The sequence below is a fragment of the Orycteropus afer genome, unplaced genomic scaffold, assembly GCF_000298275.1.
Source record: "Orycteropus afer afer isolate SDZICR_OR568_19922 unplaced genomic scaffold, OryAfe1.0 scaffold00525, whole genome shotgun sequence".
NCBI classification, from domain to species: domain Eukaryota; kingdom Metazoa; phylum Chordata; class Mammalia; order Tubulidentata; family Orycteropodidae; genus Orycteropus; species Orycteropus afer.
This window is the reverse complement of record NW_006922112.1, coordinates 84,838-98,131: the sequence shown is the minus strand read 5'-3', so window position 1 is coordinate 98,131 and position 13,294 is coordinate 84,838. Positions and strand designations below refer to the sequence as shown.

Here is a 13,294-nt window from a genome sequence, read left to right as displayed (position 1 = left end):
GGTTCAAACTGCCTTTTGGTTAGTAGCTAAATGTTTTGACCACCATACCACCAGAGCTTCTCCCCACTCCTCTGTAATAACTAATGATTTTTGGTTTCTGTATAGTTGTTTATTTCATATAAGTGAGTTCATACAGTATTTGTCCTTTTGTGACAAATTTGCTTTGCTGAGCATGGTGTCTTCAAGGTTCACTCATGTAGTGGCATGCATCAGTTCATTCCTCTTTACAGCAGGATAGTATTCCATTGCATGTCTATACTACATTTTGTTTATCCATTCATTTGTTGATGGACATTTCAGTTGTTTCTGTCTTTTGAAAATTTTAATTATTTTTGATGCAGAGATGCTTTTAGGTTTTAGGTGAACAAATCTACCAGAACTTTTTTTTATATGCTTAAAAAGTCCTTCCCCATTTTTATATTCTACATACATTCTCCTAAATTATGTAAGTCATTGGTTCTGTTCATCAAAGATTTCTGATTCTTCCCCTTTGGGAATTCACACTAGCTTGCCTTTTCTGGACACCTTGGTGTTAGGTGTTAGGTGTGGCCATTTGACTTGTTTTGCTCAATGGAATGAAGGGATATGTATCACTTGAACATTTCTAAGTGGAAGTTTCAAGAACTAGAGCATAGTTAACTAGTTCCAGAAGGTATGCTGTCTTGTCAACACTTTGATTTTAGCCCAGTGAAACCATTTTGGTCTTCTGACCTCTAGAACTGTAAAAGAATACATTTACATCATTTTAAGCCACTCCAAACCAAACCAAACCAAACCAAACCCAGTGGGTGGCCTTGGGGCCTCGGGCTCTCAGGCCGGCCACCCCTGGCCACCTCGGAACCAGGGTCAACCAGCAGGGAGATGAGGTGGCGGGGACAGACTTGGTCTGTCGCTGGGGATCAGGCAGTCAGAGCCAGAGTTGAACTCAGACTTAGACACATTTTCCCCAGACCTAGAGGGCACGGGTAGACTAGATACCTCGTTTAGGTGGGACTCCTAACCTGACTGTTGCTGTTGTTATGTGCTGTCAAGTTGAACCTGATTCATAGCAACCCCTCCTTGGGTTTCCGAGGCCGTATCACTACAGAAGTAGATTGCCCAACCTTCCTTCCGAGGAGTGGCTGGTGGGTTTGAACTGCCAGCCTTCTGGTTAGTAGTCAAGTGCCATAGGCACTATGCTACCAGAGCTCCCTAGCCTGACTAGATGTGTATTAATTTGTTATTGAAGCAATAGAAAACAAACACAACCATTAAAGTAAAATCATACAAAGGGAAAATATGTTTACAAATATCTTTTAAAAAATATACTCACAAATATCTTCCTATCATTGTCTCGAGGGAAAACACTCCCTAACAAAGTGTTTGTATTTACTTTCTCTTAGTTTAGCAGGCTAGTGGGGGCATAGTAATTTCAGGAGAAGCTCTGTGCTTAAATATATCCTCATAGAATCACTACTGCCCTAGAGAAGACATGATATCTGAGACGGCTCTAAAGAGAATATCGGTGGCTGTAAGGTGATAATGCCAGGCACAGTGTGTTAGACAGTATGTACTGGTGTGCAATCCTGGGATCTAAGCAAAGAGCAGCTAACTCCTATTCTAACCTGAGTGGTTGTTTTAACTTCTGTGATTTCAATTTGTATCTGTAAGAAAATGACAGCTCAACTGTAAATTTGCTAGCACATGTTTTGACAATATGAAAATGGTAATTTCAATCAAATCAACTAGGAAATTTTGATTACTTTCTAATGAATTAAAAAGTGAACTTTTTTTGGGAAAAGTTATACGTGGCAGTGATTTATTTTAAAGAGCTGTAAAAAATTGGATGGGTAAGTCTGAACTATAGAAATACAGCAGAATTATATCTAATGATCAGAGTATACTGTGAGTGAAATAAAAAATAAGGACCCTTTCCTAATCCAGTTTCTTGCTTAGCCATGGATCTTTTATCCTCTTTTCTCATCACATTATTATGGAGAAAAATATACTTTCAAAATAGTTTTCTTTGCTATACTTAGTGTTTCTAATCATAACCACCAATATCACCATGGTTATAACTACCTGAAGCCTAAAAATTTATTCATCCTTGACTCTTCCTTCTCGCTCAATGTGCATCAAATGCTCCTATGCTACTTTTGATAGCTGCATTAATTCATTCAACAAATATTTATTGGATACCTACTGCTCTAGGCATCAAGAAGACAGTGATGAACAAACCAAACAAAATCTCTGTTCTCATAGTGCTTATTTTTCGTGGATGGAGACAGAACAAAACAAAAACCAACCAGAATGAACAAACAAACAAACAAAAAGCAAAGTCCATTGTATGCCATATGGTGCTAATGGAGAAAAATAATACAGAAAAGAGGGATAAGACACAGGCGGTGTGTGTGAGTATGTACGTATTAGGGGAAGCTTACTATTTTAATTATGGACCTGAGGTGGTCAGGAAGTGAGCCTGGGATAATAACATTACAGGCAGATGGAAAAGCTGCAGAAATATTAGGCAAGTCAGGAGTTGAAGAGGGAGATCCAGAAAAAGATGTAAAATTGGGAGTTGTCAGTTTATAGATGGTATTAGAGCCCTCAGAACAGACAAGATCACCAAGGGCAAGGATTGTTGTTTTTGTTGTTGTTATGTGCTGTTGAGTCGGACCCAACTCATAGCGACCCCTCCTTGGGTTTCTGAGGCAGTATCACTATGGAAGTAGATTGCCCCATCTTCCTTCCGAGGAGTGGCTGGTAAGTTTGAACTGCTAGCCTTCTGGTTAGCAGTCAAGTGCCTTAGCCACTATGCTACCAGAGCTCCCAGGGCAAGGATTAGAAAGAAAAAAAAAAAAAAAAAGAGGCCCAAGGACTTATCCTTCAGATACTCTAGGGTAAGATGGGGTGATGAGGAGAAACCAGCAAAGGTGACTAAGAATGCCAGCTAGTAAGATAGAAATAAAGCCAGAGTGCATGATGCCTCAGAAGCCAAGGAAGGAAAGAGAATCAAGGAGGAGAAAGTGATAAACTCAACTGTCAAACAGATCAAATACATTGAGAAGTGAGAACTTACCACTGGATCCTGTAATATGAAGTCACTTGTGGCTTTCAGTGGGGAGGCTGGGCAAAAATATCTGAGTAATGTGGTTTTCAAAAGAGAATGAGAGGACAGGGATTGGAAACACTAACTAGAGGTGTTTTCAAGGAGTTTTGCTAAATAAGGGACTAGAGGAATGTGGCAGTAGCTGGAAGGGGATATGAGATCAAGAAAGATTTGGATTTCATTTTATTTTGCTTTGTTTTTAAGATGGGAGGAATAAGAGCATATTTGCATACTGATATACAGGAAAGGTAACAACGTATTTGTGAGAGAGGGACACTGTAATGGCTTTGAGTAAAGGGAGATGAGTTTCAGTATCCAAATACAAGGACTGGCCTTATCTTATACAGGAGCAAGGACAGTTTACTCATAATCACAGGAAGGGAAGGCTGAGCATGTGGGTACAGGAGCAGGTAACTGGGGGTACATGTGGTGATCGGAGCATGTGGTTGTTTCCTTCCAATAGCTTTTATTTTCTCAGGACACAGGCAGCAAAGTCATCAGCTGAGAAAGAGAAGAGATGGAGGTTTGAAGAGAAAGAAGGTATGAAAAGTCACCTGAGAAAGTAGAGGAATGAACAGATCAGGAAAATGAAGGAGGATTGTTGGGTACCTGAGGTTGGTGGTGATGAATCAAACAACTCCAGTTAGTACGGTTACATGTCTTCTCCAGCCACATTCAAATGCACACTACTGTTAGCTGCTGTTGAGTTGGCCCCTGAAGCATGGTAACCTTATGCACAACTAATCAAAACACAGCCAGTCCTGCAGCAACCCCACGACTAGGTTGTGGGTCAGACTATCAGGATTCGTAGGGTTTTCACTGGCTGATTTCCATAAGTACAGCTCCAGGCCTTTCTTGCTAGTCTTCGTCTGAAAGCTCTGCTGAACCTGTTCAGCATCATAGTAGCACACATGCCTCCAGTGACAGACAGGTGATGGCTGTGCATAAGGTGCATTGGACAAGAACCAAAGCTGAGTTTCCTTCACGGAAGGCAAGAATTTTACCACTAACCCACCACTGTCCTCACTATAGGTGCAGATTCAAAGTTCTGTCAGGTAATTACTACTAGAATGTGAAGGAAGAGCATGGGCACTGACCATGTATTTAAGAAAGAGTGATTAGAAGAATTTTGACACTGATAGATGTTTCACACTTGTTCTCTCCTGTCTATTCACATAGATCTTGCTCTATTGTAGGTGCTCATGAACTCCAACTTGAACTGCTGGAGTGGTTCATTGCTGTGTTAAATGGAACTCTCCTCACATTCTCCCCCTAATTCTCTCCTTAAAGACCCAGCCATTTCTTATAACTTCTCTATTCTGAAGTCACCACTAACTCTGCACCATTCCAAGAATGTATTTCCTTTTTAGCAAAATTACATGAAACATTACTTCTATCCTGAATTTACCACATATCATGAATATGTATTGTCTTTCTTGTCATTTTTCACTGAAGTGTGAGTTTATTAAAATCTTCATATGCCAGGATTTAACAGAGTGCCTGTATCAGGACACTCAATAGTTTGACAAAATGTGTTGCTGTTGTTGGGTGCCATTGAGTCAGTTCAGACTTATAACAACCCTATGTAAACAGAACGAAACACTGCTCAGTTCTGTGTTATCTTCACAATCATTGTATGCCTGAGCCCACTGTGGCGGCCACTGTGTCATTCTGTCTTGTTGAGGGTCTTCCTCTTTTTCATTGACTCTTTAGCATGCATGATGCCCTTCTCTAGGGACTTGGAGACCTTCTGATAATATGTTCAAAATATGTGAAACAGAGTCTCGTCATTCTCATTTTTAAGGAGCATTCTGGTTGTACTTCTTCCAAGACAGATTTGTTTGTTCTTCTGCCAGTCCATGGTATATTCACTATTCTTCATCAATACCACAATTCAAAGGCATCAATTCTTCTCTGGCCTTCTTTATTCATTGTCAAGCTTTTGCATGCATATGAAGTGATTGAAAATACCATGGCTTGGGTCAGGTGCACTTTAGTACTCAAAGTGACATCATTGCTTTTTAACTTTAAGGAGGTCTTTGGAAGCAATATATTGTTTAATTTCTTGACTGCTGCTTTCACGGCTATTGATTGTGGATCTAAGTAAACTAACTTCAATCTTTTCTCTGTTTATCATGATGTTGCTTACTGGTTCAGTTGTGAGGATTTTTGTTTTCTTTATTGAAGGCTGTTACCTTTGATTTTTATCAGTAAGTTCTTCAAGTCTTTTTCACTTTCAACAAGCAAAGATGTGTCATCAGCATATCACAAGTTGATAATGAGCCTTCCTCCAATCATGATGCTGTGTTCTTCTTCATATATTCCAGCTTCTAAGATTATTTGCTCAGCATACAGATTGAGTAAGTACGATGAAAGGAAACAAGCTGATACACACCCTTCCTGATTTTAAACCATGTAGTATCTCCTTGTTCTGTTTAAAGGACTGCCTCTTGGTCTATGTGCAGGTTTCTCAGAGGATAGTGAAATGTTTTGGTATTCTCATTCTTTGCAATGTTATCCATAACTTGTTATGATCCACACAGTCCAATGTCTTTGCACAGTCAAAACAGAGGTGAACATTTTTCTGGTATGCTCTGCTTTCAGCCGAGATCCATCTGACATCAGCAATGATAGCCCTTTTTCCATGTCCCCCTCTGAATCCAGTTTGAATTTCTGGCAGTTCCTTGTCAATGTGCTGCTGCACCTGTTTATGAATTATTTTCAGCAAAATTTTACTTTTGTGTGATGTTAATCATATTGTCTGATAATTTCCACATTCTGTTGGATTACATTTCTTTAGAATTGGCATAAACATGGATCCTTTCCAGTCAGTTGGCCAAGTAACTATCTTTCAAATTTCTTGGCATAAAAGTGTGAGTGCTTCTAGCTTTGTATCTGTTCATTAAAACTTCTCAATTGGTATTCCGTCAATTCCTGGAGCTTTGATTTTCACCAATGCCTTCAGTGCATCTTGGACTTTTTTCTTCAATACATACTGGTTCTTGATCATATTCTATGTCTTTAAATGTTTAAACATCAACTAATTCTTTTTGGTACAGTGATTGTGTTTTCCTTCCATCTTATTTTGATGATTCCTGTGTTGTTCAATATTTTGCCCATAGAATCCTTCAATATTGCAACTCAAGGGTTGAATTTTTTCTTCAGTTCTTTCAGCTTGAGAAATGCTGAGCTTGTTTTTCTCTTTTGGTTTCCTAACTCCAAGTTTTTGTACATTTCATTATAATACTTTACTTTGTCTTCTCAAGCTGCTCTTTGAAATCTTCTGTTAAGCTCTTTTACTTCATCATTTCTTCCATTCATTTTAGCTTTTCTTTGTTAAGAGCAAGCATCAGAGTCTCTTCTGACATCTGTTTTGGTCCTTTGTTTCTTTCCTGTCACTTTAATGAACTTTTGTCTTCTTCATGTATGATGTCCATGATGTCCTCCCACAATGTGTCTGGTCTTCAGTCAGTAGTGTTCAATGTGTCAAATCTATTCTTGGAATGGTCTCTCAATTCAGGTGGGATATACTCAAGGTTGTACTTTGGTTCTCATTGACTTATTTTAATTTTTAAGCTTCAACTGGAACTTACATATGAGCAACTGACAGTCTGTTTCACAGTTAGCCCCTCGCTTTGTTCTGACCTATGGTACTGAGCTTCTCTATCTTTACTTTCCCCAGATGTAATCAACTTGATTCCTCTGTATTCCATCTGATGAGGTCCATGTATATAGTGCATAATCTGTCTACCTGGGCAAAAATCTGTGATGCTGCTCTGGAGCTGGAGGCAGCCTCTGGTCCTTCCTGCTTCCCTCTCCCAGCAAGGAACCTCTACCCTATGACCAATTTGAGGTGAGGGAAATCAGGGCTCCAGTATTATCAGCCTGCCAAGCCTTGGATAGAGCCTCTGACCTACAAGTGTGGGCTCAATGGAAGAAGGTACCTTTGACCTCTGAATAGAAGTTTCCTGAATTGAGTCTCTGCAACACATTGCTATGAGGATGAGAAATGATAGTCACCTGGTCCTTCCTATAGAGATACTGTAGCCTTTGACTAAAGACGGGGAAGAAGAGGTCTCTAAAAATTCTGTTGCAGCATCACACCTTGTCATCTAACTTTCACAAGAGGGAAGGAGAGAATCAAGACCATCAGTTCAAGGCAGACTCTATTGAGGTGGAGATCAAATATATCTCCACTCTCCAACCTTTTGTCCAATTCTAACACCCACCATCACTCCCAAGGTACTCTCTACTTCCCTACTGGATTTGACGATTTGTTGCAATGGCCACACAGAACTCACAGATGAAACTCACAGTTGTTGGGTTTATTAGGGAAATAACAGGTGACAGTTCAGGATCAGGGATGATTCAGGACTCAGTTTTTTGATCAGGACAGTTTCTTCTCAGCCATGCTTTCCCTTGGCTCTAAGCTCTTTGGCCCTCAGCCTGGCCTATGCTCTGTTCAGTCAAGTGTTACAACTTTTTAGCTCCACCAAAAAGTGCCCAGACACACTCTCATCCACCAATAAGCCCTAGCCTGAAGGTGCTCTGTTTTCTCACTCTGTGGGCTGGCATGCTCACTGTAGCTGCCTCACTCCATGGCCAGGAAGCCCACTGCACTGTCTCCTGCTGATCTCCTAGTTCTGGTGCCACTGTTCCTCTGCTGCAGGACTCTGCTGTGCTTGCCACCATGTCTTGCTGTCTTGTACTACTATCTCAGGCATTACAGCCCTCTCTGTCTCTTGGGTCTAGGAGGTTCTCAGCACAGGGACCCTGGGTCCAAAAGACATGCTCCATTCCTGGCTCTCCTTGATGGTAATGAGATCCCCTTCCTGCCTCTGGTATTGGCTCATTTTAAGCCTAATGGGTGGCAAAACTGACGAAGCCCCTTGTTAGAGTTCCACACACTTTATCTGTATGGTCCTACTCCCACAAAGGTTTCATGTACCTTATTTGAGGTATTAGCAGGTTGCCCAATCCCACTAGTGAGGCAAAAACACCTTTTTGCATAGCCCCACCCAATTATTTTTGTGGGAGTCACACAGACTGTGCATGGAAGGGCCATCCAAAGTAATTTACTACACAACAGAGTCCCTTCTTTTTGACCATTCTTGGCCAAAGTGAAGCTTCTATTAAGCTGAGTGGTAGGTGGGGGAAGAGAGGGAGCAGGTTATGGCACAAGTACCACAGGTTCTTACTGACATGTAGTAGATTTTCTTGAATAAGTGTTTTTTTTTTTTTTATTATTATTTGCTGATTTGTTACATGACCTTAGAAAAGTTTCTAAAGACTTTAATTTTACACACACACACACATCTATATCTATCTCTACATAAAATTTTCAATAGTTATCACTTTTCTATTGGGAAATGGGTCTGTGAAACTCCTCATGCTGCCAATCCATAAGTAACACTTTCCACTCAGTATTTCTCAAGTATAGAGGTTATCAGTAAACTAATATTTGTATATTAATGAAGCATGTATATTTAAAAATTTAATAAGATTCACTGCCATCGAGTCGATTCTGACTCATAGCAACCCTATAGGACAGAGTAGAACTGCTCAATAGGGTTTCCAAGGCTGTAAATCTTTACAGGAACAGACTACCTCACCTTTCTTCCATGTAGTGGTTGTTAGGTTTGAATTTCTGACATTTCTGTTACCAGCCAAATGCTTTAGCCACTGTACCACCAGAGCTTCTTAAAAAGTTCATAAGTACTAAGAATTAGACACAATGTTACATATCAGTTACATAAGCAAATAAGCTTTTGGAAGATTTTTATATTTATTTTAATATTTAATTAATAACTAACTTTATATCTTTATATTAAAGTATAGAATTTTAAATCTTTATTATCTCTTAAAATTAAACAATTTAGTCACATATTTGAAATCACTCAAATCCTTTTAAAGTTTTTAGGGTTAGTTTAAATTTTATAAAATCTTTATACTTCAGCTCTGGAATATTTGATTAATTAAATTTTCCTGAGAGATTCTTATGCAACATTATCTTCTCTTTTAAACACCAACATCAAATAAGACCAAGTAGCTGGGACTAATTCACATTTAATCAAGCAGAAATTGGTATGTATAATATAGAACATTTTCCATGCCATTTATATTGATATTAAGTAAAAATCAAATTAGTAATATGCATAAAGAGCTGTGGTGGTATAGTGAATAAGGCATTTGGCTGCTAACCAGAAGGTCAGCAGTTCAAACCCACCAGCTGCTCCACAGAAGGAAGATTTGCAATGGCATTTATATTGATATTCAATAAAAATCAAATCAGTAATATGTATGGGTATTCATAAAGAAAAGGAAAAGAACATAATCAGGCAATTGTATGTAAATTGCATTTTGTGTTTATGATAAAACTGATTTTATTTTAATAAATACATGAAAGACTTAGATAAGTATTCAAACATCTATAATATCAGCATATGAAATGATCAAAAACGAATCATTACATTTCAAATGGATTTAAAAACATTTAACCATATTAAATAGAAAAGTATCATGAAAATGATTTATCTAAACATCTGTGTGCCTTAAATATGAACTTAATATCCAATTAAAAATCTGTGTCCAAAACAAAGGTAAAAAACTTACCTAACAAAATCTCCTGGTTGTAGCAAATGTGATGAAAAGACTACTCCAAAAACTCATTGGCAGACTCTTCTTCTAATTCCACACTAAGAACAAAAGTTAACCTTATCCCAAACATTTACTCTGATAAAAAATAAACATGGCTTGCATTCAGAAGGATTTAATTAATAATGCAGATCTTTCTGAAAGTATCATGATTTAGAGAACCTAAAACAGAACATTATATATTTAAAATTTTAAACATACCTGATATAAATAATCTTCAAATACAAAATAATAATCATCATTGCTTGCTGTCAACTTGACATCCTACAATTAAAAGTAGAGTGTACTGAGAAGAATGCAAATGAATCTATCATACTACAGCATAAATACATAAAGGAATACTATCACAACAATTTTATCACTTTTCATAGGATTATACTTTATCATTGCTATATATTTACTCGACTAGTACACCAAAACCAAACCAAACTCACTGCCATCGAGTCGATTCCAATAGTGACCCCAATTGGTTTCCGAGGCAGTAAATCTTTCCCGAAGTAGATTGCTCAGTCTCATTCCCATGGAGTAGCTAGTGAGTTTGAACTGCCAACTTTCTGGTCAGCAGTCAGATGCTTTAGGCACTATGTCACCAGAGCTCCTTCTTGACTAATATGCAAATAGTGATATTATTTGATCTCAAATTCCCCACCCTTTTATAGTTTCCATTAGTAATTCCTTACTACTTATTCCAATTTTATTTAATATTTAGGAGTTCTAGTGGCATAGTGCCTAAGGCATGTGACTGCTAACCAGAAGGCTGGTGGTTCAAACCCACCAGCCACTCCTCAGAAGGAAGATTGGGTAATCTACTTCCACAGTGATACTGACTTGGAAATTCAAGGTGGGGGGGTTGCTGTAAGTCGAATCGACTCGATGGCAGTGAGTTTGGTTTTATTGGTTTAATGTAACATTTAAGCATCTTAAAGGTGGGACTGAAAAGCAGATACAGGCATAACATCCCGAGGCACTCATAACAATCTGGACCCAAATTATTGTTCTATGGTCTCAAAATACCAAAATCGGACATGCCTTTGAAAATTGCATTTGAAAATCATCCCTTCTTGGAAGCTAGTAACATTAAGTGTCTGATTCATGAAGTGATCTTTTGAGGGTCAGCCAGTTCATTGACTTCTTCTGGGTAGAATATTAGCTCCTTCTTCTAATGGTAACTCCATTTCACTTTCCGAATTGAGACTGCTTTAAACATTTCTACGCTCCCCATTAGATTTTGGATTTTGAGCCCTAATGTTCTAATTATTATGTAATTATATTTTTGCTCTGCTTGTTCCCCGCCCCCCCCCCCGCCCTCATCTCTTCTTGTTCTGGAATTCCGATCACATGTAAATTATTTCTCTTGATGATGCCCCACATAAACCTTAGGCTTTTTCATTTTCTTTTGTTCTTTTTTTGGATTGTTCCCCTAATAGAGTAATATTTAGAGCTTTGTCTTCAATCTCACCAATTCTGTCTTCCATTGTTTCATTTCTACTCCTTTGCCCTCTCAATGTGTCATCTATTTCTGAAATCTTAGTCTTCTGGATTTCTATTTGCTGTTTTTGTATAGTTTCTAATTTCTCAGTATGTTCTTATACTGTTTTCCTGAATTCTTCTAGAGTTTTGTCTGTGTTTTCCTTGATTTTGTCAGTGTTTTCCTTGATCCTTCTCTCAATCCATTGAAGGTACCTAAATATAATTCTTTTGAACTCCTTATCAGGTAGTTCCAATGCCATTTCTTCTTCAAGGAAGTTTTCTGGCTACGTATTTTGGTCACTTGCTTGTGCCACTGTCTTGCTTCTTTGTATGAACTGAGGTTGTCTTTGTCTCTGAGACATTGTGATGGTGGTGTATTTGTATTTAATTGGTGGTTGTATGTTGGTGTGTTTCACCTAGGTTTTTTTGTTTTGAAATATCTGAGCAAGCAGGGCAGATGTGCTATTCTGCTAGTTTGGTAGCACTCAGGTGCTCATCACCTGTCTCACAGTGGGTATGATAGAGGACAGGAGTATGTGCACAGTTATCTGCTTGTTGCTCATGTACAGCAATTGAGAGTGGGTTTGGGTGGGTGTTGGTTGTCATCTATTGTTGATCAGTTGGCACAGGAGTGGGTGCAGGTTGTTACCCAGTGGGTGAGGCTGAAGCATGTATGGATGTGGTTGGGCAGTGTGGGCACAGATGATGACTCCCATCAGGTGGTACAATAAAAAAAGAGAGAGAAAAAATACATAACTACATACACACAAAATAAAGAAAGAAAATTAAAAAAAACTAGAGAACAAAAAAAAGGAGAGAAAAAGTAAAAATAAAAAACAAGGGAAGGACAAAAAGAAAACTAGAGAGGGGGGAAAGAAAAAAGAAAGAGAACAGTAAGGAAAAAATATAAATAAAAAATGAAAACAAGGGAGGGAAAAGAGAAGAAAATAAAGAAAAAGGAAAAGCAGGAATAAGAAAAAAAAAAAGGAAAGGGAAAGAAATTAAAGAAAAAAGAGGAAAAAAAGAAAGGAGAAAACTGGGGGGACAGGACACCCTAGTGGTACCTAGGGTACCTCCTGCCAGCCAAGCAAGCGAAGGGGAGCCAGGCACCTGGTTCTGAATGGAGTCCCTGCCAGTCTAAGGGGTGACTGGAGGCAGGGTGCCTGAACCCGGAACAAGTTCCTGGTGGCACAGAAGGTGACTGGGGACAGGGCACTTGGTCTAGGATGGAGTTCCAACTAGTCTAGAAGAGGGATAAGGGCGGGCTTGGGGGGTGGCCACACCTGTGGTCACTGTAAGGGTGCGGAGAATATAAAATCTTTCTGGTTGCCAGCTGTGTGTGGACGTCTGTGCTGTTCTGGACAAGGAGTGCTGACTATCAGGTTGCTGCCCGATTGGAACACTGCTTGCAAAAATTCAAAATGGCCATGCTATGTCAAGCCAGTTGACAGTTCACAGCTCCTTCTGTTTCCTTGTTTGCTGTTTTCATTCAGCTTCCTCTTCGAGTGGCATTTGATCCCTTCTTTATCCTTTCCTTTAAAGCTCAGGGTTCTAGATTATCATCTCTATCTCTTTCATTTGATTTCTCCTGTCTCTGTTGTAGAGGTCTGGGTAGCTTGTCTGCCTAGTCTGATATCTTGCTGGAAGTCCTCCTAATTGTTATATAATTATTACAAGCACAGTGCTTGGTACCTAATAAGTACCTAACAGATGTTTGACATGTGAATAAAAAATAAATAAAAATAATAAAATTGTTAAGAGAAATGAATTGTAGTTTTATAGGAGGTAATATATTACTATTTGGTAATATATATACTATTTGGGTACCCTTTGCCAATAAAAACAGATGAACAAAAATCCCACAAAAATAAACCTCAATCTTCAATTTTCTCCAGGATGTCTCTGAATATTGTGTACAGTTTCCTACAGGATAAGAATTAGGCATTCCAACTGATCCAACTAGGATGTTGTGATGGTTATGTTTGTATGTCAACTTGGCTAGGCCTGGTTGAGTGGCTGGGCAGTTGGATGTAGTATTCCCCATGATGAGACTGGTAATCAACTCCATGGTGGAATCTACTG

General features: G+C 38.8%; 1 protein-coding gene across 1 annotated transcript in view; it reads right to left on the bottom strand.

The window, feature by feature from the left end:
- TBC1D19 (TBC1 domain family member 19) overlaps positions 1-13,294 on the bottom strand; it is a gene marked incomplete at its 5' end in the record, with an annotated part of 176,514 nt that overhangs the window by 94,483 nt on the left and 68,737 nt on the right. The window contains one exon of the mRNA XM_007955658.1: positions 9,944-10,006. Within this exon, the coding sequence (XP_007953849.1) occupies positions 9,944-10,006 (63 nt within the window). The remainder of the gene's footprint in view (positions 1-9,943; positions 10,007-13,294) is intronic.